This window comes from Pristis pectinata, chromosome 8 (genome assembly GCF_009764475.1).
Source record: "Pristis pectinata isolate sPriPec2 chromosome 8, sPriPec2.1.pri, whole genome shotgun sequence".
Taxonomy (NCBI): domain Eukaryota; kingdom Metazoa; phylum Chordata; class Chondrichthyes; order Rhinopristiformes; family Pristidae; genus Pristis; species Pristis pectinata.
This window is the reverse complement of record NC_067412.1, coordinates 29,942,784-29,969,489: the sequence shown is the minus strand read 5'-3', so window position 1 is coordinate 29,969,489 and position 26,706 is coordinate 29,942,784. Positions and strand designations below refer to the sequence as shown.

At 41.3% G+C, this 26,706-nt stretch overlaps 1 protein-coding gene across 1 annotated transcript in view; it reads left to right on the top strand.

The window, feature by feature from the left end:
- Positions 1-2,238: 2,238 nt before the first annotated feature.
- LOC127573281 (uncharacterized) overlaps positions 2,239-26,706 on the top strand; it is a 43,170-nt gene continuing 18,702 nt past the window's right edge. Inside the window, exons 1-10 of the mRNA XM_052021332.1 lie at positions 2,239-2,243; positions 6,151-6,326; positions 7,155-7,291; positions 8,059-8,127; positions 11,652-11,812; positions 13,632-13,757; positions 15,878-16,054; positions 18,539-18,663; positions 21,123-21,240; positions 25,709-25,830. Of these exons, the coding sequence (XP_051877292.1) occupies positions 2,239-2,243; positions 6,151-6,326; positions 7,155-7,291; positions 8,059-8,127; positions 11,652-11,812; positions 13,632-13,757; positions 15,878-16,054; positions 18,539-18,663; positions 21,123-21,240; positions 25,709-25,830 (1,216 nt within the window). The remainder of the gene's footprint in view (positions 2,244-6,150; positions 6,327-7,154; positions 7,292-8,058; positions 8,128-11,651; positions 11,813-13,631; positions 13,758-15,877; positions 16,055-18,538; positions 18,664-21,122; positions 21,241-25,708; positions 25,831-26,706) is intronic.

Sequence of the window (26,706 nt, the reverse complement as noted above, 5' to 3'; positions counted from 1 at the left end):
ATCGTGGCATCTGCCAGGGCGCCTTTGGCCTTAACAAAGGCAGCCGCAGCCTCGTCATTCCAGGTGATGTCCTTGCCCTTACCAGCCATCAGTGAGAACAGAGGGCACATAATATGGGCTGCTGCAGGGATGAACCGATGGTAAAATTTGACCATCCCAAGGAATTCCCGTAGGCCTTTGTCGGGGCGGGCAAAATGGCGGATAGCGTCTACCTTGGCGGGTAGGGGTGTTGCCCCGTCGCTGGTGATTTTGTAGCCGAGGAAATCGATAGAGTCAAGTCCGAATTGGCACTTGGACAGGTTGATCGTGAGGCCGAAATCACGGAGACGGGAATACAGCTGGCGGAGGTGGGAAAGGTGTTCCTGGCGGTTACAGCTGGTGATCAGTATGTCATCTAAGTAAATGAACACGAAGTCCAGGTCTCGGCCTACCGCGTCCATCAGCCGCTGGAAGGTCTGCGCGGCGTTCTTAAGGCCGAACGGCATTCGAAGGAATTCGAACAGGCCGAATGGGATGATAATCGAAGTTTTGGGGACGTCATCCAGATGGACCGGGATTTGGTGGTAACCCCGAACGAGGTCCACTTTGGAAAAGATGCGGGCCCTGTGTAAGTTCGCTGCGAAGTCCTGGATGTGAGGGATGGGATAGCGGTCTGGCGTGGTGGCGTCATTCAGCCTGTGGTAGTCGCCGCAGGGCCTCCACCCTCCGGCGGCTTTGGGGACCATGTGCAGGGGGGAGGCCCAGGGGCTGTCTGACCTGCGAACAATCCCCAGCTCCTCCATGTGACGGAACTCTTCCTTTGCCAGGCGGAGCTTGTCTGGAGGTAATCATCGTGCTCGAGCATGAAGGGGTGGCCCTGTAGTAATGATGTGGTGTCGTACCCCGTGTTTGGGCCTAGAATTTGTAAACCGAGGTGCCAAAATTGATGGGAATTCGGCTAGGAGCTTGGCAAAATCGTCGCCAGAAAGGGAAATGGAATCCAGGCGCGGGGCTGGTAGGCTGATTTCTCCCAGGGGATAGGTCTGGAAAGTGCTAGAGTGGACTAACCGCTTCCCTCGCAGGTCGACTAACAGGTTGTGGGCCCGGAGGAAATCGGCTCCTAGGAGTGGTCGGGCGACGGTGGCAAGGGTAAAGGTCCAGGTAAAACGGCTGCCGCCGAATTGTAATTGAAGTGTATGGGTACCGAAAGACCGTATCATTGTACCGTTGGCGGCATTGAGTACAGGACCTGGTGGCCTGTTACGAGTGTCGCAGCCGGTCGGGGGCAAAATACTGACCTCTGCTCCAGTATCAACGAGGAAACGCCGTCCAGATTTCTTGTCCTGAACGAATAGGAGGCTCTGTTGGTGGCCAGCCGCCGTAACCATCAGCGGTGGCTGGCCCTGGCACTTCTCTGAAACTAGCAGGGTGGGCGGCATCGACGGGCCTCCACGCCCCACCTCTGATGGTAGAAACACAGCTGGTCACCCGTGTCGTCGTCTGTGTTCCTGGGGTGTGGCTGCTCGGTTGCTGGGACTGGGCGAGGCGGGCGTTGGGTTTGCGGCCTGGTGATTTGGCCGACGGATGAACCGCTCTCGCGTTTGGCCTTCCACAGGACATCTGCCCGGGCGGCTACCTCACGGGGGTTGCTGAAGTCGGCGTCAGCTAACAACAGGTGGATGTCATCGGGGAGCTGTTCAAGGAAGGCCTGTTCGAACATCAGGCATGGCTTGTGTCCCTCGGCCAATGCCAGCATCTCATTCATTAGGGCGGATGGGGATCTGTCCCCCAGGCCGTCCAGATGAAGCAGGTGGGTGGCGCGCTCACGACGGGAGAGGCCGAAGGTCCGAATCAAAAGGTCTTTGAAAGCCGGGTACCTATCTTCCTCCAGAGGCGACTGGATGAAGTCTCCGATCTGGGCGGCTGTCTCTTGGTCCAGAGAGCTAACCACATGGTAGTACTTCGTGAAGTCGGAGGTGATCTGCCAAAGGTGGAATTGCGCTTCGGCCTGGTCAAATCAGATGCTGGGACGAAGTGTCCAAAAGGTGGGCAGCTTGAGGGCCACTGCGTTGGCTGCTGCGTTGTCGTCCATTGCGCGGGTCCAAAATCCGTTTGGACCGTCGGGGTCACCAATGTAGTGGTTGCTACCGCAAAATAAAACAAGACGCTAGTCGAAGGATTGTCAAACAAGAACTGGTTTATTTTCCCGCCTTGGGCGGGCCTTTTAAGGGAGACTGTTCCCGCCCAATGCAACCGGCAATGACGTAAGTCCTACGTCACCAAGTCTTTACCACGTGCGGGTTCTCCCCGTCGCTCGGGAAAGACGAGGCCTGCCGCCATCTTGGGCCTCGTCGCTCCGACGCCGCGCGACCCGACTGCCGAGCCGGTTCATCTGACCGGACGGTGAGTCGCTACAGTTTGAATGCTTGGGGGCAAAATTCCTTCTGGGCATTAGGGCAAACAAGTGATAACAAACAGCCTCTTTTACACTCCACCTCATTTGTGTCCTTGTTGATTGAAGTGCAAGATGGGCTATTTTGTAGCATCAGTTTTATGTAACTGGCCAAATCCAATTTCATCTTGTCCCAGCATCAAGCATCTTTCTACATTCAACATATGTATCCTCTCTATTGATACTGTTATAGAGGATAAGAGGCAAAGTAGCCAATCTGCTTTAATTTGCAGCTATTTTGTGGAGACAGGAACTTTATTGTGTCCAATTGCATGTTAACTGTAAAGAAAGATTAGTGGGGCTGGTTTGTTTTCAGTAGATTAAAGGCCTGGTGGAAATTTAACTGAGTGCACTCGCTATAGTGAATAGATAGTTTTTAAGGATATGGGTGTTGTTGGTAAGGTCAGCATTTATTACCCGGGGACGGTGTTAGTGAACCACTTTGAACCGCAGCAACCCTTCTGTTAAAGAAAGATACTACTACAATGTTGTTGGGTCAAGAGTTCCAGGATTTAATGACAATGAGGGATCAGCAGTACATTTCTAAGTTAGGATGGTATGCTGTTTTGGAGGAAACGTGCAAATGGTGATGTCCTTGATGGTAGGGGTCACTGGTTTGGGAGGCACTGTTAAAGTAGCCTAGACAAGTAACGGTATGTCCTTTGTAGATGGTAGTGGAGCGAATAAGTATTGAGGTTAGTAAATGAGGTGCCAGTCACGTGAGCTGCTTTGTCCTGGATGGTATCGAGCTTTTTGAGTGTTGGAGCTGCCCTCATCCAGGCAAGTATTGGAGAATATTCCTTCACGCTTCTGACTTGTGCCTTGTAGATGAATGAAAGCTTTGGGTTATCAGGAGGTGAGTCAATTGCTGCTAGGTACCTTGTCTCTGACCTCTTCTAGTTGAGTTTCTGGTCAATGATGACCCCAAGTATATTGATGGTGGGGGATTAGGTGATGTTACTGATATTGAATGTCAAGGTTAAGTGGTTAGTCTCTTGTCAGAGTATGTTATTACCTGGTACCATGGCGATGCCAGCTTTCATTTCTGCTTTTCAATCCATGCCCGATTGTTGTCTGGGTCATTTTGCATACAGGCATAAGCTGCTTCATTTGCTGAGGAATTGTGAATGGAATTGAAAGTGGTGCAATCCCAGCAAAGATAGCCACTTTTGAAGGTTTTAATGAAACAAGATTATTAATGAAGCAGCTGAAGGTAGCTAGGCCCTGAAGAACCCCTGAAGTGATGAAACTCCAGGTGTGGGATGATTTTTAGATATTAAAATGTTTTCACTTGGATGGCCATGGATCATTTAACAGAGCTCCTTGATTACTTATTTGATCAAATGCCTCCTCAATGCCACTTTCACTGCATTCCTACATGCCAATAACACTTCTACTCTCCATTATATTCTCATGCTTATGGTCGTATTTTTGTCCTCCCAAGTAAAAAGGTGGAAAACCTTTTGTGTATCAGATTTAGTTATCCATTACTACATCTGGTAAAATTCTTTAGGTCTTATCATTCCACCAATATTTCCCATTACTCAGGGGTAATTCCAGGTGTTTTCTTCCACCATCAATTTCCCCCTGAACCTCTCCACTCCAGCCTCAGCGATTATAACTAAGCTTTTATACATTTTCACTGATTGAGGTCATTTGTTGTGCCTCCTTTGTTGCTTCTATCCCAGTCCTGACTCCCTCCCAACTTCTTTGCCCAACAAGTCATCCTTGTACAGGCTCTCCCCCGCACCTATGTTCTAGCTGTGAAGCCACGTCTCTCTCTGGTCCCTTCAATCCCTCTCTAATCTAAATAACCACCTGCAGATGCTGTCAACCCCATTTCTAATAAATTGTGTATGCTTTGCTTTAAACTCCACACAGACCCAAAAAAAAGCACCTAGGGTAAAAAATTGGTGTTTGAGGTGGAAGACTTGCCATGATCTTGTTAAATGATGACACAGGCTCGAGAATTGCCCCCTTGACAAAAGTTAATATGCATTGTGATATAACAGTTCACATTAGAATGCCTAAACTCGTGTCAATTCTGCAATCTTTCAAATCTAGACAAGATTCCAGAACATCTTGGAACATCTACATTTGTTCATTTTTCTTTCAGCAACTAAAGTGAACTTAGAGGGTGTCTTACTTGGTGAACCAAAAACGTGCCTGGATGTGCTTTGTACAGCTTTATACTGAGGGCTCTGTGTTACACCAGTGATACAAAGAGGGATTTGAACATAGCAGAGTTACAAAGTATATAGAAAGAATCAAATATTAGCCAAGACTAATGGGATGTCTTTCATTTCAAGTAGTTGGTGTATCCAAGCACTGATGCTCCTCATAATGTGCACATGGATGTTTATGTCATTTGAAAGGTATTCTGTACTGTGTGGCTTTATTTCTTTTAACTCTTATGATTTTCATGAGATGTTGTTGGGAAGAATATAAAATACAGTGGAAAAAGAGCCCTGTTAGAATTTAGCAGTTGTCACTAGTCAATAAACCAATATGGTCTTGTGTGGAAGCTAGTCTCATTGATAAAGCATTGGAAGAAAATTCTAGCCTGATAGCCGTTTGTTGCTATGGAACATTTTTCAAAGTGCATCCTCTTCCATACTGAGACTCTCCTACAATTTGCATAGCCATTTTGTGCTACTCTGTGTTCTCAACAATCCTGTGACCTCTCAGAGCGTAAATGCTATCTTTGTACACTCTCTTATATCCCTCGTTCCTTTACTTTTCCTTAACTCTCAGCAAGCTGTAACTAAACATAAGTGAGTGCGGAACAGCAGAGCCAGTTATAATTTTATTTATCCTCCATTGATAGTGGGAAGTTAGTTCATGTGTTTATCAATGTAGGCACCAATGTCTTCACCTAAGCTCTCTGTTCTTGAATTTCCCATAACATTGGACCCATTTATGTAATATTACCTCACACCCCTACTGCCAAGATGTATCACTTCATACTTCGCCACATTATTTTTGTGTCCTTTTCACAGGTCTGTTTATGTCCATCTAATGTTTGGTACCCTAATTAGTAGAAGTCCAAGTTTTGTCAAATGCAAACCTTAATATTGTACTCATCATATCTAAGCCTTTATCAATAATGAAAACAGACTATGCTGGAAAAATTCAGCAGGTCAAGCAGCATCTGTGGAGAGGAAACAGTGTTAACATTTCTAGCAATGACTTCTCATCAGAACAAGCAAAAGTTAGAAATCAAGCACCTTTTAATTTGCGGAAAAGGGAGAGGGGGGTGAAAGTAACAAATTAAATGTCAGTGATGTGGTGGAGAACAAGAAAGACCAAATATTCAGAAGTTTGTGATACAGGCTGAAAGAGGGTGAAGAAGATACAACATATCTTTCTGGGGGAGATGCAAATATACATTTCTGGAAATCTGAAATAAAGAGAATGCTAGAAACACTTGTCTTCTAACTAGACACTCTTCGGCCCTCAGGATTTATTACTGAATTCCAGAAATTCAGGTAATCACTCTTCCTTTTTCTTATAGAACTGACCTCTTCTAATGAAAGTTCATTAACCTGTAAAATTAACTCCATTTTTTCTCCCCAGAAATACTGTCTGATGTACTATTTCCAGTATTCTTTTATTTCAGAAAAAAATCTGTTTGCTTTCCGGTTGGATCTGATGCATAAAGCCCAATTATTGTGCTCTGCTTCAGCTGCAATGTCATATTAACAACCTTATATTGACAGATATACCACAGCAGCAGAGATACAAAGAAGCAAACCAGAAAATCCACTACTTGACAATGAAGGACTGCCTCGATTTTCTGCCATCACTGCAGAACACATCATACCTGGAATCACAAAGTTGGTTCAGGAACATGGTGAGGGACTTCAGGAACTAGAAAAGAATTTGGAAGCAATGGGTAAGCATTTCCTTTAAGTGACGTTAATATAGTAAATGGTTTAATTTTATGCTGGAAGTCCAATGCTGTAACAAGTCAATGCTGCACAATTAGAAGTGCTGTCCTTCAGTTAAGATTGCTCTTGGGGAGTCATTTTCCATTTATCATAAGATGTGTCATTAGATGTTCCTTGAAATGCTTTAAGATAACATGGGAGTTATAATTTCCCTCAGCTTTTGACAAAGCAGACCTCATCAGGAAGCGTCTAGACAATCACATCTCTAACGAGTACGTGGATTCAACTGGTCCTTAACTGTGATGAAAAACAGTGCAGGTTTCCTGTTTCCCATTGGTTTGTGATGTGCATTCATCCTCATTTACAACAGATTTTGTAATGGATCAGTATGAGGTAACTGCTTTCAGAGGTCACTATCACTGCATCCTATGTGAGAAGGCATGTTGAGTTATATTAACTGCACTAAATATAAAATAATTGCTGAGCTTAAGGTTGAGATTGTTTACTTTTTCCTTCACTTCGTCTTGCAAATATTTTCAACTTGTTTGAATTGGATTCATGCTCAAACATAAGTGCTAAAAAGCCTCTATCCCAAGACAATCTATCACCCCTGGTCTGTCAAAGATGATGATGGATGGATGGGAGCATAACATTAGCAGACCTTGATCTTAGTTTGAAGCCACTAATCCATCATTTTGTAATAAATCTATGAACATGAGGGATTAAATTATATCATGAACTTGCACTTAGAACTCCCATGTAGAAGAATGTTACAAAAATGTTGAAAATTACAAGGAAAGACTGCTAAAAATACAATAATTTTGTTACATCAGGAAAACTACAAAAAACATGGTCATCCGTCTTTGACAAACTGGAAATCCTGCAGTTTCCAATTCACTACAGCTGGGGAATCGTGGCAAATCTAAATAAAGTAAAGAATAGTCCAGAAGTACGAAAGGCTTATCATCAGGTTTGTATGGTGCTTTCAGACAATCATCGAAATTTCAGTGTAGGTTTTTATTTGGCCTTTGTTTCCTGTAAAAATGTGAGCTCTTTCTGAATGAATGAGCTGAAGTGGGTCAAATGGCTTTCCTCACCCATAATTATCTTGTGATCCAGTAGCCAGTGGAAACAATGTGTCATTATTTATCACTCCAATCCCCTTCAAAATGTTGAATAATTCCATTTTACATTCCTCAACTTTATCTGCTCCAGGGAATGCAAGATTATTCATTTTTGACAGACAGGCACCTTTGAATTTTTTTAGGCTCCTACAATTTTCTTCTGCAAGAGCAGGTTGTTTACCATGGGCAAACCATAAAAATGGTTCGCTTTTTCTACCAGTGACATGGTTGGATAACTCTGCCTATTGCCCACTCGATGTCTGTCAAAACCAAAAATTGAGTCCACTGTTTCATGGTATAAGAATAAATGACAAGGAAATGTACCAACATGGAACAAGTCAGAATCTTTAAGTCACAAAAGAGATATTTTCTAATGTGATGGAAACCCATTAATCCCTCTGTGTTCTTTGACTTAAATCTAACCTTGTTAATTGGTCCCTTTAATGGTTCAAAGAACAATAATATTAATGATATTTGCTACATACATTACTTTGGAATTAGAAGCCATTTCATTGCTTCAGATGAAATAATGTACAAGGTTTTTCTTTATTTGTGGAATATTGTGATTGGAATCTCCTTAGTGAAATTAATCCATGAATACTTTGAATTGCAGGTAGAGCCATTGATTGTGAAAGAACATAATCGACTTTCCCAGAACGTTATATTTTACAATGCTTACAAGGTGAATGGGAACAATGTTTCTTTAAATCTGAGCTTGCTGGGAATTTTAGATGCAAACCAATGTCAAGAAGTACCAGATGCAACTACATATCAACCTTCTTAATATTTCAGTGCAGTTTTAATATTGTCAATTGGATGTTGCACAGAAAAATTACAGTGTGGTACAAATACTTTACAATGACATCTGTATCATTTTAAAGTCAAAGTAGAGTTTATTGTCATGTGCACAGGTACATGTATGCGCAGGTGCAATGAAAGACTTACTTGCAGTAGCATCACAGGCACATAGCATCATATAAGCAGCATTCTCAAGAAAAACATAAATTAAACATATTATACACAATTTTTATAAGAAAGAACATCATTAGAACAAAAAGACCAAAGTCCATTTTAGTGCCAAGTGGTCATAGTGTTGCTAGACTGTAGTGATTAGGGTTTTGCTGGTTGATGCAAGAACCGAATGGTTGAAGGGAAGTAGCTGTTCTTGAACCTGGTGGTGTGGGACTTCAGACTTTTGTACTTCCTGCTCAATGGTAGCTGTGAAAAGATGGCATGGCCCGGATGGTGGGTCTCTTTGATGATGGATGTTGCCTTCTTGAGATAGTGCCTGCTGTAGATACTTCCAATGGTGGGGAGGGATTTGCCCATGATGTATTGGGCAGAGTCCACTACCCTGTACAGCTTCTTACATTCCTGCACATTCAAATTGCTGTACCAGACCACGATGCAACCAGTCAGGATATTTTCAACAGTACATCTGTAGAAGTTTGTTAGAATGTTCAGTGACAAGCCAAACTTCCTTAACCTCCTATGAAAGTAAAGGTACTGGTGTGCTTTCCTTATGATTGCATCTATGTGCTGGTATAATAGTTGGTTCTGCAATCTCTTTCAATTTTGTCTGTAGGTATCTTAATGTTTTATATGTTGGTAATCATGGTTAAATAGGAAAAGAAAATTGTCAGTGAGGTGTTAAACTCTTATGATATCACAGTTGAAGGCCTTGAAATTGATGCTGAGCACCGGTACAGAGGGTGATGGAACGTTCTTCCACCAGTTCAATGCGTGCAGCTCCAGATATATTTAGGGGGCTTGAAATTATCCAGTCTGTTTAATTGACAATCCAAATAGAAAAGGAGTTATGGTTGAGACTAAGTGGATTGCATTTTAAAATTTGACACACACTTGATGGGATGAATGGCCTCTTGAGCTTGTTTTGTCCTCTGGTTCAAAGACACAAGAGATTCTGCTGATGCTCGAATCTGGAGCTACACACACACACACAAAATACTGGAGGATGAGCAGGTAAGGCAGCATCTATGGAGGGAAATAAACAGTCAACGTTTCAGGTGGAGACCCTCCATCAGGGCTCTCGACGCTTTGGGTTGAGACCCTTCGAGGGGTCTCAAGCCGAAACGTCGACTGTTTATTTCCCTCCATAGATGCTGCCTGACCTGCTGAGTTCATCCAGCATTTTGTGTGTGTTGTTCTCCAATTCAATGGCTTTTCCAATGTTTGATTGAAAACATGAAAAAAATAAGTCAGTAGTGAGCTTTTGCTAAAACATTAACTTATTTACTTATATTGTAAGTCTGAATGTGGTAATGAATGTTCCATGCTTTTTACTTAGAAAATTTTTATTCACTACATTAGAACCTACAATATTTTCATACAGTTCTGAGATAGGGAGACCAATTCTTTGCTAAATGAATAGTCAAGCATTTTTGTGAGTTTCTAAAATATAATAACTTTGGTTCATTTCACTGTTGCACCTTCATGGAAAAACATTAAAGGGAAGATTCTTTTCAGTTTCAATTTGCAATATGTAACCATGGTGACAAACCTCCACATTCAATATGTCTAACAATTGTAAGAAAAAATTAAGAGAACACATTTTCAATGTGGCATAAGAAAATCAAGAGGAAATCATCTGTTAAATCTGCTCATGTCTTTGGGCTGCAATTATTATTTTTCCCTAAAATGAACTTTTGAGCAACTATATGCTTACTCCTGAAGGTCTGAGAGAAAAGGTATAAATATTCAGATGATTGTAAAATAAAATGTGCAAAGTACAAGCTTAAGTGGGGAGATAAAGAAAGTAATATCTTAAGAACATTTCTTCCTTGAATACAGCCAAAGGGTTCTCCATTACTCATATTCAGAGCTCCCCCTAATGGCTTAGTTGCTAAGAACAATTTAAGAAACAAGGGATAGGAGCAAACCATTTGTCTCTTGCAGCTTCTACTGCCAGTCAATGAGATCATGGCTGATGTACTACATCAACTCCACTATTTTCACTTCTACTAATTCCTTTACTTTTCAAGTATATTTTGATATTCGACAAGAATATATTCAATGACCAAGCATCCAAAGGCCCTTTGGGATAGCAAATTCTAGAGACTGACAGCTCTTTGAGTGAATAGATTCCTAATTTCAAGCCTAAATATCTGCCTCCTTATTCTGAGACTGTGAACCCAAGTTAGTCTTTCTAGCCAAGGGCAACATCCTTTCAGCATCTGTTCTGATAAATGGCTTTATATAGACCTAGACATGTAGACCCGATGTACTTAATATCTCCTCATAGAATAATTCCTATACCTCAAACCAATTTAGTGAAATTCTGCTGCAAAGCTTCTAAGGCAAGTGAGCCCTTCTTTGTGTGAGCAGACTAAAACCTCAAACTACTCAACACTCCAGGCATGACCTCACCAACACCCTATAAAATTGCAGTACGATTACCTTATTACATCAGTTATGGTTTAGAAATAAAGGCTAAAGTACCATAGCTTTCCTAATTGCTTGCTCTAGTTACACATTAAATTTTATGCTTCATGTATGGGATGCCAGGTTTCTATGAAATATCTCCCAATGCCCCATCATCTAAAAATCTGCTTTACTATCTTTCCAACCAGTGTGGATAACTTCATCTCTCCACTGTATTCCAGTAGCATTATTTTCCAAGTCTTCTGTGCCATAATTTTAGTCAGCTGAACTCAGCAGAGAAAACAGTTGAGACGTTGTAACTGAGGAGTGGCTGGGCTAGACTAGAGGATAAAATAAATCAGGATTTATATTCTGTGAGAGAGTGCACACACACTGATATTGAGTCAGGATGGTATTAGGCTGAATTATTACACCTCCCACAGTTGAATAACAGTCCAACACCCTCTACCTGGCCTCAGACCTAATCTATGATATGAATCAGTTAACACCTGCCACCTACATAAGTCAGTGCCATCAGAAGGGAGAAAGATGGATCACAGCAACCTATATTACATCCTACTGTTGAAATATATTTCATAATTCCTTGATGAACAAAGAAGGGGATGGCTAACATGGCCTACAATTGCTAATTATAAACCAAGCCATTTACGGTAAGCTACATGGCCACAATTGGCTGAGACTGATGGAGAACTCTGGAGTTTAAAGAGCTGAAATGGGGGGTGGGGAGGAGGTGGAAACAGGCCTTTTGTAAATTGTGAAACTGCTGCCACATGCATATTTCCTACTGTGCATTATTTTTGGCAGGAGCTGATTGCAGGAAGCCAGAAGCTGAACGGTGCACAGCTCCGTATCATTAATTTTGCTCTACATGCAGCCAAGAATGGCGGAGCTGAACTTGAGGGAGGAACTAAAAGCCATTTCAATGACATTCAGCTGCAGTTGGCAAACCTCACTGAGATATTCAGGTGTGCAGAGAATTGAAAGGATTCTGTACAGTAGGTTGCATTCCACTCGAGTCTTCTAGACTGTTGGCCTCCAACTGCTAATTACTTCTGACATTTTATGGTTTAAGATGTTTCTTCACATGGGGCTGTATAGAAGATAGAACTTTTTTTGAATGATTAGCATATGAATTATCAGAGTGAAATTTCTTTGATTTATATAATTCATTTTATTAAAGTGGACAAAGATCTGTAATACTGTGAAGTTGATTGCAATAGGCATTTGTCATGAGATCTGCAAATGTGGCAGGATAAGATAAGATATCTTTATTAGTCACATGTACATCAAAACACACAGTGAAATGCATCTTTTGCATAGAATGTTCTGGGGGCAGCCTGCAAGTGTTGCCATGCTTCTGGTGTCAACACAGCATGCCCACAACTCCTAACCCGTACGTCTTTGGAATGTGGGAGGAAATCAGAGCACCTGGAGGAAACCCACGCAGTCACGGGAAGAATACACAAACTCCTTACAGACAGCAGCCAGAATTGAACCCAGGTCGTTGGTGCTGTAATAGCATTATGCTAACTGCTACATTACCGAGATTTGCTGTTTTCATATTTCCAACACCTTGTCTTCCAAAATTAAAACACTTGTCATTTTCCTTGAAATAATGGGTAAACAAAGTCTCCCTGCCATGCATGAAATGTAGCACACACAGCCATAGGAGACTTCTTCCCACTGAATATATACCTTCTTCCCTTCAAGAAATGAAACAATTTGCTTGCTCAGGAGTTTACTTACTGGTGGGCAGACCTGAGATTGACATCAATTTTTAGGTTAGCTATCCTCATAGTTCACATCTGTGAACTGAACTTCTAAATCAATGTGCTTCATGTTAAATTAAAACCTGCTGGGATTTGCACCTCTAAAGTCTAACAGCCTTGCAGTGTCAATAGAAGGGTCCAAATATTGTGACCCTAAAGTCAATTCTTTGCACTACCCCTGTTGGAGATAATTGACATGCTCCCCCTTCCCTCCCTACAGTTAGCAAAATGACATGGGAGCCATGACTGGTAGCATTGGCTGAGGTAACAGCGACAAAAATGGCTGAGAAAAAATGCCCTTCCTCTAGTCCAAGATAAATGTAGTGTGTGTGTTAATTTGACAATGAGCACTTATAAGGTGTTGGCAGGATAAATTTGCACTCTTGAATTCCATTGTATCCATGCCACTACTATGTTGGACTTCTGTGATTAGTGGGGAGGGTAGCTATGTGATGCAGTTACATTTAATTGCATTAACAGAGTTATATGAATGTTCTCCATTTTTTCATATAAAGGTAGACTTACAACAAATAATCATGCAGTAAGATATGATGCACATGAAAATTTGCATGCTCTTTGTTCACAGTTTGAATGTAATATTGGCTGTGCATTTGGGACAACAGATGTTGCCACGGCCATTGTAGGTCAGGTAAAGAACTGCTTTAAACAAAAAGTGTTTAGAACACTTCCTAATGTTAATCCATGTGCTGTAATGATTACCCTGCAAAGAGCTGCCATAAAATCCACCTCAGAAAGCAACGCTGTGGTTACAGAGTATAGCCAAGTCATCAGATTGCCTTCTGGCAGTATGTGTGCATTGTGCTGAAAACTGCAGAGAGAAATTCCTCAGAAATATATTCCTGATGTCACTTATTTAAAAAACAAGAGATTTGCCACACTGTTTCATTAGTTCCAATAATAAAAATTGACAATTATGAATAGCCCTGCAGAAATAAGCTAACATATAAAATAACTGAGAAAGGACTGTGATGAGCTTTTTTTTTCCCCTTATCAGAAATAACGCTATAGATTCTACAAATGCTTACTCACTGCTTCTCACGGACAAGGCTGGAATTGAAGACCTTCCCCAATCAGCTCGTAGACTCCTTGCCAGTAATGCAGTGGTTGGTACAGAGCGAAGGTACGTCATTAAAAATACACCAGGCATGCAGTAAAACCATCAGCCTGAATGTATAACAAAGCTTCCTATTCAGATGCAATAGCCAAGTTTGGGAAAAGTTGCATTTTTTGACATCTGTAATATAGAACAGTGGTACCCAATCATTCCACGTCAATTCACATCAGTTTTTAATCATCAAATTGTAATGATATTGCCACTCTTGCAGAAATGAGTTGTGAAATACTGCCAATCTGCTTTCAATCTTCCTGTATAATGCACTGATCCATATCCATATTCACATATCATTTTAGAGATTTTCATTTTTTGTGCTACTGTGCTTGTGTTCAGTGATCTGTTTAATGCAGCAATGTAACAACATGCAGAGAAGGAATTAGAAAATGCTGAAAAATTTATAGTTGTCATTTTGTTTATTATTATTTTTTCCCCTTCCTTTCCCTTTCAGTTCTCCAGCTCCCTCCCCCAGTCCTGCCTCCCCACTATCTAGCTGCCTGTCACTCAGCCTGCAGCCTAACCCACACCCTCAAATCTGTCCCTCGTAAAGCTTGTAGTAAAACTGCCCATCTGGTCTTCGAACATCTTACTGCTGGACTAAGACCTTGTTCTGTCAAATTAAAGTCAAAGTCAAATTTATTGTCATATGCACAAGTACATGTATGCACAGGTGCAATGAAAAACCTACTTGCAGTGGCATCAGAGGCACATAGCATCATATAAGCAGCATTCATAAGAAAAACAAACACAATTTTTACAAGAAAGAACACAATTAGTGGTAGCTAATCCTGTGGTAGCTGGTGTGCAACATCTACCCCACTTAAAAATAAGTCCAGCAGAGGCACCCTCCACTCCTTGCTGACTATAAGGACCATCAAGGACAGTCCCAACAGTGACAGACTTGTATGTTGCTCCACCATTATAGCCTGGGAACTTAGGCACTTTGGCAATAACATCAATATCTTCTGTAACAAATGAAGGGCAAGAGACAACTAGCTCAAAGAACAAGGTAGTGGGTAGACCCCTTCTGGAAGGGCAAACCTAAAGTGGAATGCAATCTTCATGGGGTGGGTTTGAGGTCAAGAATGAGCTAGTCTGATGAAATATAGAGCAAGCAATTTGCAGATATTCTTTGACCCTTGATTTTTGATCTTTCTGCCAACAGGAGAAGTTTATCTCCATCTGTTCTGTCTATACCTTACGCAGTTTCAAATTCCTCTATTAGATCCCACAAACCCTCATCCATTTCAAGGAAAACAACCCCAGCTTCTCCAATCTGTCTACAAAGCTAAAGTCCATCATCCCTGGGATCATTTTAGTAAATCTCTTCTGTACCCTCTCTAAAGCCTTTACAACTTTCCTAAAATGTGACATCCAGAATTGGACATAATACTCCAGTTGTTCCCAAGCCAGTGTCTTTTAGAACTTTGTCATGACTTGCTTGCTCATGTACTTTATGACAATATAAACCTAGACACCCATGTGTTTTTAACCACTTTCTCAAGTTGCCCTGCCACTTTCAATGGCTTATGCACATACACTCCCAGATCTGTTGTTGTACTCTTAGAATTGTTCTCTCTAATTTATGTTAGTTTTTTTTCCATTCACCCTACCATAACACTTCACATTTCTCTGCAGTAAAATTCATCTGCCACCTATCCATTTTCCAGTTTGCCTATAGCTGCTGAAATTGTGCTGAGCTCAACTCTAGTCATTATATTAAGAAAAGCAGTGTTTTCTATTTTACTTTTTTATCTCTTCTGTTTTACTTTTTTATCTCTTAGTCATCCAGGGAACTCTGGCTTTCATTGCCCTACCTTTCTCCCTCATGGAAATGCACAGATTGTGTTGGAAAACATTTGCACTTTTAAGGTCTCCCTTTGTTCAATTGCAATTTGCCTGTCCAGTCTCAATTCCATTTTACCCAGGCCAAATCTATTTTCATCCCACTGAAATCCCAGTGCAAATTATAAAATGGGAACTAGTTTGTCATTGCTGCTGGATTGTGAAAGTTGCCACATTTAATCACTTATTAATTTTCAAATTAATTTTATTAGCTTTATTAATGTTAGGTAATTATAGGCTTTGCATAGTTACTAATTCAAAATTTTTCATTTTGTCTGTGGCAGCCCAGATCCAGAGAATGGTCCCTGGAAGGCGACATTAGACAGCCCTAGTTTTAAACCAATCATGTTGTATAGTAGAAACAGACAGTTAAAAGAACATCTTTACAAAGCCTTTATCTCTCGAGCCAGAGGTGGACCGTATGACAACAGTGTATTGATTGATAAGATTAGACAGCTGAGGTAATTTGTACTACTCTGTGTACACATAATTGATCTGTTTACTATGTTTTTTTTTGCTACTTGTCCAGAGAACAGAAAATTTCCTGCAGTGGCATCCCAGACATTTAAGTTCTTTAGAATACGAGTTGCAAACAGAACTAAATTATCCCCTGCTTTAATCATGCCCAATTGATTCATAGACTTCTAATTTCTATCCATTTGACCTCAATAAGATAGATTTTGACTGTTCAGAATTGTGTGATAGTGATAGGTAATGGCAAGTCATCAATCTGTTTTTCATCTCTCCCATCGATTTTAGTGGAGTGAGAATTGCACACTGCGATTTGCTATCACCTATTAAACACGATCAGACAGATAGATCTGTTCCAAAGTTAAATGAAATCATGAACATACTTTCAAAGGAATTATATTCTAAAATAATGTTGGAAATTGTAACTTTATAATTTGTATTAGAAGGTAAAAATTAGTGAATATTCTCTTTGAATTGTTGCTCCTTTTTCTTTAATTATTTTTACGAAATAGGGGACTCAAAACTGAGACTATAGGGATGATCACAAATAAATCCAGTGGGGAATTCAGGAGAAACAGTTTTGCAAAAGAAATACTTGCATTTTACAGTGCCTCTCACACCCAGAGGGCTCCCCTAAGCATTTTACAGATTATGATTTACTTTTGAGATGCAATCTCCATTATAGCAGAATATGCAGCAAGCATTTGTAATGCTGCAAGTTCCCATAAATAACAATGAAATAATGGCCAGATAACTTAATTTAAGGACTGTGGAGATCTGCCCAGCCCTCCTTCACAGTTGGATCATGGGATAATTTACATCCACCAAAAGAGTAGATGGGGCTTTAACTGAAAGATGTTGCCACCAACAATACAGAACTACCCTACCTCTGATTTGATGCATTATTTTAGATTTTTGTGGTAAAGTGTATGAAGAGTGATGAGAAGGTGGAACTTGCTATCACATAGAAGGGTTGATACCATTAAAATGACATTCACGTGAAGCCAGGTAAACATGAGTGCAAGAAAGGAACAGAGGAAAATCCTTGATAGGGTTAGATGAGGAGAGGTGGGAAAAGGGTTGTGCAGACCATAAATTATTGCATGAATTAATAATGCTCAGTAACCTGGTTGTATACTATAAATTCTATGTAATTAGAAAATTAGAGTCAGTAAAATGTATTAACTATTTGTTGTGAGAAAAGGTTCTTTCAGGTCTTAAAGGCAGAGGGCTTCAGACACAAGTCTTTGTATTTTAAAAAGGGAAAATTTATTTACAAAGACAAACACAGGGACAGAATGGATGGGAACAGATGCACACTCGCACACACATGGGTGATCGCGAGACGTGGGGGAAATCACAGCAGGGGTGAGATGCGCGTACACACACACACACTGAACTGGTTACAAATGATCAAGGAATAAACAATACAATGTCTGAACACCTTGAATCTGGACAAACATTGGCTTTAACACTCCCCGAGATCTTTAACTATCTACCCTGAAGTAGTGCACAGCTTACCTCAACATCCTCAGGGAGAGAGAGAGGCCACAAGCCAACATGCGGCACTTTTTATACTGCTGGAGAGCTGGGGGGTGGAGCCAGCCCAGGTGATTCATAAGCCAATCGCTCAGGGCCGGGTACAAAGGTGTTTTACAAAAGCCAATGGTTAGGTGTGCCCAGAGGGACAGGGGTGGAGCCAAACCCTGATTGACAGTGGTGTTGCTTCTGATCCAATGAGCAATGTTGTCATCCGACTAGAGGGGTCAGTGTTGTCACTGTCACATGACAGCCATGACCTTTCACACTACACTATTTCTTGAGAATGATTTATTATTGGCATTTTAACACTTTCCATTGCTTTTCAAAATTTCTGGAAGTCGTTAATCCTGATGTGGAACTTGGCCTTTCAAATCACAAAATTCCTAGGTTTGCTATTCTTTTCACATTCAGTTCATTTCCCAGGTAGCCATAGTGGTATAAAAAGTTGAGTTTAGCTCCTCAAGTACAGGAAAGTTGATTGAAATATCCTGCATTTGATCAATGACTACTGAAAGCTATATGTCAGTTACAAACAAGTTTGGGTTCAGGTGATACCGGGATCATTGCATAACCTTTTGATACTCTCTGTTTGGGTGTGCACATGAAGAGTGACCAGTTAAGAGAGCTTTAAGAAGCAACCATGTAACCATATCCCAAAAGGACTCAATGCCTTTAGAAGGGGTGCTACTGTTACACAATCCTATGGTTCTGGATAATGCAAGGCAATTCTGCAGGATGATCAATGATCCCTGTTAACAAATTGCCCCATAGCATCTGCTTGGCTCACATGTCATTCACTAATGAAACCAGATATCAAAATGGTCCTGTTATTCTTTCCATTAGCTGCTGACTTAATCTCAGTAGTGAAAGTCTATCCTGTCGAGTGGAAGGACCACCGCATTAAATACAACCTCGTTTCTGCTTTCTTACAGGCATGAGATTGCTAGAATCCTCGGCTACAAGAACTTTGCAGAATTGGCTGTGAGTAGAAGCATGGCAGGAAGTGTGGACAAGGTCTGGGAGTTTATTAATGTTCTACGTGACAAGAGTTTTACAGGTAAGGTAGGGAAGTAGAGAGTTACAAATACTGTTGGAATTGGATGAGTGAGTGCATTTTGAGATTAATGATTGATTTTCAGAACTTCAGCAATAAAACTTGATTGTTATCTGCTTTATTGTTCCTTTGTGGGCAGCCCTGCTTTCAATTACCTTGGCCCAAAGCTCTAGGATTGGTATCTTAAACCTATCTATGTATCTCTCCTCCTTTGTGAGGCTTCTTAAAATCTATTTCTTTAACCAAGCTTTTGGTCATCTGGTGTAGCATCTACTTATGTGGCTCAGTGCCACCTTGTGTCTGATAACCCTGCTGTGGAGCACCTTAGGAAATTTAGCTACACTATATAAGCATGAATATTAGCTGTCACTGTTTTATATCATGGCAACATAAAACTCTTTATTTAAAGTTACTTCTCATCTAGCAGCATTAAACAAGGGAGAAGGTGGATAATGAAAACGTAATGTATGTATACAATACACATTGTTTTATATAAGAGATTTATCAGGTAACTGAGCTCAATTGTCAAAACAGTGAAATATTCTCTTCCAAAAAATTGCAATGGTTCCATGTAGGCCAGATCCAAAACTGCCTGTGCTGGGTGATCTTGGGATGATCTTAACTATTAATAGGGTGACCACAACCCTTCTGGCAGGAGGCCTGGTTAATTTGAGGGCAGTGCCTCAATGTCATTCTGTCAAAGGACTTCAAGCCCTGGGTGGGAATTACACTGAAGTTTGGCCAGCCCAGTGTCAGTGTGCAAAGTCCACCATAGCTGGCAGGCAAACAGGTATGTGAAAGAGGATTGGGAACTCCAGATCAGCAGCAGCCCATGTTATACTTGTGGAGACCAGGCAAAGACTCTTGTTCCTGGCCTTTTCCTTCTTGGTTGACTGACGATACCATGCAGAGTATACATATATTGCTCCACCCAATAGGTCCTAAAATTGCATTGCGATCCCATGTTTATCATAAGAGCTCCACCTTGATAGATTTATAATGTTACCTGTAATCCAGATGAGGGAAGGGCCACCCAGTGGAAAGCTTGAGTCACACAACAGCCAACATAGCCAACCCTATTTTAATTCAACTCTTACCCATTGCTGCTGGATAAAGATGAAATTAAAGTCACCCTGCATCACTTATTGTAGAAGTCTTAATAAACCTTCATTATATCTCAGTATTGTGTTTAATTATCATTTGTGGGGCACTTTAATTATTGTGATGGCTTCTTATACATAAGATAGAAATGCAGAAATATAAATGTTGGAAACATCAAAGGGGAATGAAGGGATATGGGGTCTGGCACAATGAATTAGCAGGACCATTGATGTGGAAGATAGACACTAATTGAATGCATGTTCTCATGTTGTAAGTAATTCTCGGTAAGATAATTGCAAGTGATCCATACCTGAAGGTGAGTGGTTTGATTGACATTTTGGGTGTGATTCATCACAGTTCAGGTAGGTGATAAAGACATTATACAGTACAAGTGGACTGACAATTCCACATTGTGCTTTACATTTGCTCAGGTCATTGCAGGATATTTCACGGCCATCGAATTAATGTTGGTCTGTTACCACTGTTTTGTTAACTGTTACTGTCAACAATAATTTTATCATAAGAGTTATTCTAATATATGTATATAGTTGGGTATTTAGTATTCAGATTTGATTGGCAGGCAGTGCAGCATTGCCAGATCTAGGTTGGCATGTGGAAGGGATATTACAACTTACCTCAGTGCCCTGGTTAAGAGAAGATTACAGTGCTATATATGCAGACGTCAGGTTAGAAGGTCAACAACAAGAGCCGCTGTGGTAGAATTGTCAGTTAACTTTTACTGTATAACGTCACTGTGATAAGGTACTTAAAGGAGAGTGGTAGCTGCAGATCTGCACCCATATAAGAGTTTGTTCCCTTCACTGGAGGAGAGCAAAAAGTTGTTGACAAAGAATGAAATGTAATGAGATTGTCTTGGATGCACAAGGAGAGTTTCTTCCTTACATTTTGTGGGTCGAAGGTTAGTATTCTCCTTTCTGAGTCAGCAGGTTGTGCAGTCGAGGAGTACTTCAGAGTTCTGAGCATACGATTAAGGCCCATACTCCTAGTGCAATATTGAAGGAGTATTGGAAGTGCTGTCTTTCAGATCAATTCTTAAATCAAGGTCTTGCACATGGACGTAAAAGATCCCATGGCATTTTCTCAGAGAGTAGGCAATTCTCACTGGTGTCCTGGCCAATCTTTATGACTCAACCAATTGATAAAATGCTGATTATCTGGTCATTCTTTTACTACTTTGTGTGATAATGTGTGAAAATTGGCTGCTAGACTTTCTGCTTTAGTGAGTAGAACTTTAAAAACTGTCTGATTTGGCTGGAAAGCACTTTAAGCTGTCCTAAGGTAATTTAAGGTACAACCTGGGTTCTTTGCTTTCCTTGATGCACATTCTTCTTCAATGACAGTGGCACAGCAGGAACTGAGGACTCTGCAGCAATTTGCAGAAAGCCATGGCCATGAAGGCGAGCTGAAACAATGGGACAGAGATTACTGGGATGAGCAGCAAAGCACAAAGTTGTTCAGGTACAGAGAGGCATGCTACTTTGGACTTTAGCAAGGCTTTCAACATGGTCCCACATGGTAGGCTGGTCTGGAAGGTTAGGTCCCATGGAATCCAGGGAGGTCTAGTTAGATGGATTCAAAATTGGCTTGAAGGTAGGAAGCGGAAGGTGGTGGTTGAAGGTTGTTTCTCAGAATAGAGGCCGGTGACAAGTGGTGTGCCGCAGCAGTCGGTGTTGGGACCCTTATTATTCATTATTTACATAAATGATTTGGATGTGAATGCACAAGGCTTGATCAATAAGTTTGTGGATGACATGAAATTAGGAGGTATTGTTGATGGCGAAGAAGGTTATCGTAGATTACAGGGGGATCTTGATCAGTTGGGGAATTGGGCCGAGGAGTGGCAACTGGATTTCAATACAGATAAGTGCGAGGAGATGCATTTTGGAAAGTCATACCAGCATAGGACTTGTACTACGAATGGTAGAGCATGAGGGAGTGTAATGGCCAGAGGGACCTAAGAGTACAAGTGCATAGTTCGTCAAAAGCAGCATCACAGGTAGACAGGGTGGTGAAAAGGGCATTTAGCATGCTGACCTTCATCAGTCAGGACACTGAGTATAGGAGTAGGGACATTATGTTGCAGTTATGTAAGTCATTGGTGAGGCTGCACTTGGAGTACTGTGTACAGATTTGGTTACCCTGTATAGGAAAGATGTGGTTAAACTGGAAAGAGTGCAGAAAAGATTTATGAGGATATTGCCAGGCCTAGAGGGCCTGAGTTATAGGGAGAGGTTGGCCAGGCTAGGTCTTTATTCTTTGAAACATTGGAGAATGTGGGGTGATCTCATAGAAGTTTATAAAATCACGAGGGGCATAGATAAGGTGGATGGTAGCAGTCTTTTCCCCAGGGTAGGGGAGTCCAAAACTAGGGGGCATTGGTTTAGGGTGAAAGGGAAAAGATTTAAAAGGGATTTGAGGGGCAACTTTTTCACGCAGACGGTGGTGAGTTTATGGAATGAGCTGCCACAGGAAGTGGTCGAGGCAGGTACAATAGTATCATTTAAGAAGCACTTGGATAGCTACATGGAGGGGTGGGGCTTAGAGGGATATGGACAGAACGCAGAAAATAGGGACTAGGTGTGTGGGCATCATGGTTGGCATGGACTCATTGGGCCGAAGGGCCTGTATGCGTGCTGTATTGCTCAATAACTCTACTATTATGTCAAAACCAAGCATCTCCACTTGGGGAAGAAGGCAAGCTTTGTGAGAGTGTGGAAACCTATTTGCACTTGGATAATTAAGTATTAATCCCATTTTTAAAAATTGTAAACAAAATGCTGATAAATACAGACTTGGTTGTTTCCTTTTGTTTATCTATTAATTCTGTGTTATTGAAGTTGTTCAATCGTAATGGTCCTCATTTATCCTTTCGCCGCAGTGTAACAGAGGATCAGCTGAGACCATATTTCCCCTTAGAACGGTGAGTTCACCTTTTTTCATGTTGGTAACAACTCAGCAATGCACATAGTTCTGTCAATTTGTTAATATCTGCAAAATACATGTATTGCAGCCTTGGTTTAATAGGCTACATCTTGTATATAGGCCAACTATACCTGTATCTATTTACGTACATTTACTGACGATATGAAACTAGATTGAAAAGCAAGTTGTGAGCAAGCTACAAAAAGTCTGCAAAGGGATATAGTGGCCAGTAGTGAGTGGATATGAATATAAATATGGGGAAATGGAACATAAATATGTGGAAATGTGAGGTCATTCACTTTAGCAGGAAGGATACAAATATACATATACCACTGTTTATTTCAGTGACTGAAAAGGACGGTGAAAAGTGATGACTAGCTCCTTTTGTCATCGCACCCTAAATTCAACTAGGTGTTTCCTTTCATAAATTACATCATACATCTAGCTCAATTTCAGCAGCAGAAAAGCATCATATGTCCTTTTGGAGCTTCACCAGGGTAATTAGACTTTGTTGTACCAGAAGCACTCCTGGGACAATCTTGTTCTCACTGTACACTGCTGGGCGGGGATCTCACTAAGGTAAGTCCCATCCTTACCTTCTGACTTTCAGAACACCCACCATTGATTTCAATCCCCTTTCCCCAGATGGGATTGGATCCTTGGTGGGCCTGACTTTCCCTATTGGCTAACCTTCTCCATTGTCCCCCTCAAGGTCCAATCCTGGCCCCATTGCTCTAACCATCACACTCTCCCCAGAGCTGATCCTCTGACCATCTTCCTAACTCCCAGGGGCCCCTCACCCCATTCCTGATTGGGCTTTGGATCACCAGCCCCCTCTCTTGTTGCACCTAGCCTTGGACCCCTTCTTTTGATCTGAACCCTTAAGAATTCAGACGACTCAAAGCAAGGTAATTTCTCCATTCTGCCTTGACTGCCTCAACAGTCAAAATAGATGTATGACAAGGTAAGCGTTATGATGTTCCATCATTATAATGTAAGAACATAAGAGATTAGAAGAAGGAAGATGCCTTTTGTCCCTTTGAGCCTGCTCCACCATTCAGTAAGACCATCACTGATCTGAATGGTGGCTTCAACTGTGCTTTCCTACCCATCCTCATAACTCTCGATTTCCCAATAGTTCAAATATCTCTCTGTCTCAGCCTTTAATGTACTTAATGACACAGCATCCAGCGTTCTCTAGGGCAGAGAATTACAAATGTTCTGTCAGTAGAAGTTCTCTGAATTTTTAAATGGCTGTCCCTTTGTCCTAAGGCTATGTCGTCTAGTTCTAACTTGCCCCAAAGGGGAAACATCCTCACAGCACATATCCTTTCAGAATCTTACTTGTTTCAGTAAGATCATCTCTCATTCTTCCAGTCTTCCAAGAGTACAAGTGCAATTTACATGATCTTTCATCACGAGATGATCCCTTCATCCCTGAAATTAATCGAGTGAAACTCCAATTATATCATTCCTTAAATAAGGAGTCAAAAGTTATGGCAGGACTTCCCTATTTTTGTACTCCATCTTTGCAAGTAAGTAACTTTTCAGTAAGTAATTACTGATGTCCCATCGTAATTACTTACTGAAACTGCAAGCTAACTTTGTCTTTCTCGTATGACGTCACCCAGCTTTATCCCATTAACCTCAAACTAATTAAACAATGCTCTGCTTTTCTATTCTTCTTGTCAATGTTGACAAACTCATATTCCTCACATTAACCTCCATCTGCCATCATTTTGCCCCCTCTAACAGTGTATGCTTCTTTTGTGTCCTCACAACTTACCTCCCTTTGTATCACCAGAAAAGTGGAGACTATTCAACTGATACCTTGATCTGATTCATTGATTTGAATTATATACAGCTGAGGTTCCAGGACTGATCCTTTCAATAGTCCACTAGTTGTAGCTTTCCAACATGAAAAGGACCTTTTATCCCTACCCTTACTTTTTTTTTCCCTGTTGAGTAACCTATCTTTCAGCCATGCTAATATATTATCCATTTCATCATGAGGCCTTACTCTATCTTATGGAATGACTTGTATGTGGTATTTTATCAATTGCCTTGTGGAAGTCCAACTACTCTGCATTCACTTGACCTCCTTTTCCACCCTGCTAGTCACACACTGAGAGAATTCCAACAAATTAGTTAAATCTGATTTCCATTTCATAAAACCAGTTTGCCTATTTGTACTGTAGTTCTTTTGGGTGTCTTTTCCCTCAGTAACAGAAAGCAGCATATTTACAATATGTTAGCCTAACTGACCTATAGTTGCCTGCTTTCTCTCTCTTTGAGTAACGGTGTTACACTTATGGCTTTCCAGAATCTAGCAAATTTTGGATTACAGCATTGAATCACAGAAACCTTGCTATGTTCACCCTAGTTGATTCAAATCACAGTGCACTTTCAATAGTTGGCACTCGCTTTCAGAGTCAGGGAGAAGGATGTTTGTGCAGTTTATTTACTACAGTATTACTTATAAACCCTAATAACTTGTATTATTTATGGTATTCATAAACTGTTCCAGTAGCACCATATCAAACTGCTATCAACAGGTCAAGCCTAGAACTAACTCACGCAGTCACGCGCACTCTCTCGCTCTCTCGCACTCACTCTCTCTCTATCCATCTGCTTACCGGAATTATTTAGTCACGGACGCTGGCTAGGACGGGAGTGGATCAGGAGGAGGCTAGCAGTTGCATAGGGCACCTCCCACCACAATAATCAGTAAGTACATTAGGGGCTTATGTATAAGTATGTGTAATATGTATCTAATTAAGTGACTCTGACATTTAAATGCTTCCACTTTCCCTGAAATTATGCAGTGCACCTGATACTGTCACCTGAGCTGCATTGGATGGAGCTGTAAGACGGTACAGTTCCATGCAGCCACCCTTCCTCATCTCCTCTCTGTAATTATAAAATCCAAGTACAAGGTGATTGACAGGCCTACCTTCTGCAGCCTGTTGGGCTCAAAATCAGAAATATCCTTTCTTTCTCCCAGTGTTCTATCTGGCCTCTTTCAACTGAGTTTGGATTTATTTGGGATAGTGATCAAGCCTGCAGACCTGGAGGTGGAAGTCTGGCACCCGGATGTCAGGGTTTTCAACGTCTATGATAAGAAAGGTAGGCAGTGTATTTATAATTTACGTCAGGAAGAGTTAGCTGAATAACTGACATGAAGAATATTGCAATCACTTTCTAGGAATTATTACTGAACAAGCATTCACACTGCTGTCTTGTGATGATGGGGATTAAGTAAGTGAGTGCTGGCAGGATGGTGTAATAATGTTAAAAATCAGAAAATTGTCTACAAATTGCCTCTAAGTTACTCACCTCTGACAGGTCAGAGGCTTGTGTGATCAATTGATCTTAAATCTTGACTACCAGCAGGTTCGTTAGTTATTTAAATATGTTGGAGATGTATGCCCAGGCACGGTCTCCTTTTACCTATGCTTCAATAAATCCGACAGCTAAAGAAAAGAAAGAACTGTTGGATCCAGACAGTATGCTGTGCATTTTCACTCAACTGCTGGTCCAGTTTAGCAGTTTCCCACCTTCCCCGTATTTGGCAGTTCTCTGAGTACCAGTCTCACCCTTCCCCTCATCCTTCCCAGTTTTGAGTGGCTTCTGCGTGCTCCCAATGCAAATTCCCAGTGTCATTCCAAATGCTTCTTCTCCACTTTGCACAGTCACGGGGCAGGTATAACCAGGAGCCAGTGACGATGTTACACTTTTTCAAGGAGGCTTTGAAACTTTGAATCTATTCTTGATTCCTTCAATCTTTTCCTCTGTCCACCTGGTAACCCTTCCCATGACAGAGCAGGTGAACAGGGTGTCTGTTTCTGGAGTTTGGGAGCAGACACATGGAGAACATTGCCTGGTCAGCAGAGCCATCTGAGTGAAATTAGGGCCTCGGTGCTCGGGCGTTGACCTGGGAGAGAACACAGACACTGATGTTCTTATCCTTCTGATGAAATTTGGAGGAGTTGTAAAGGCATC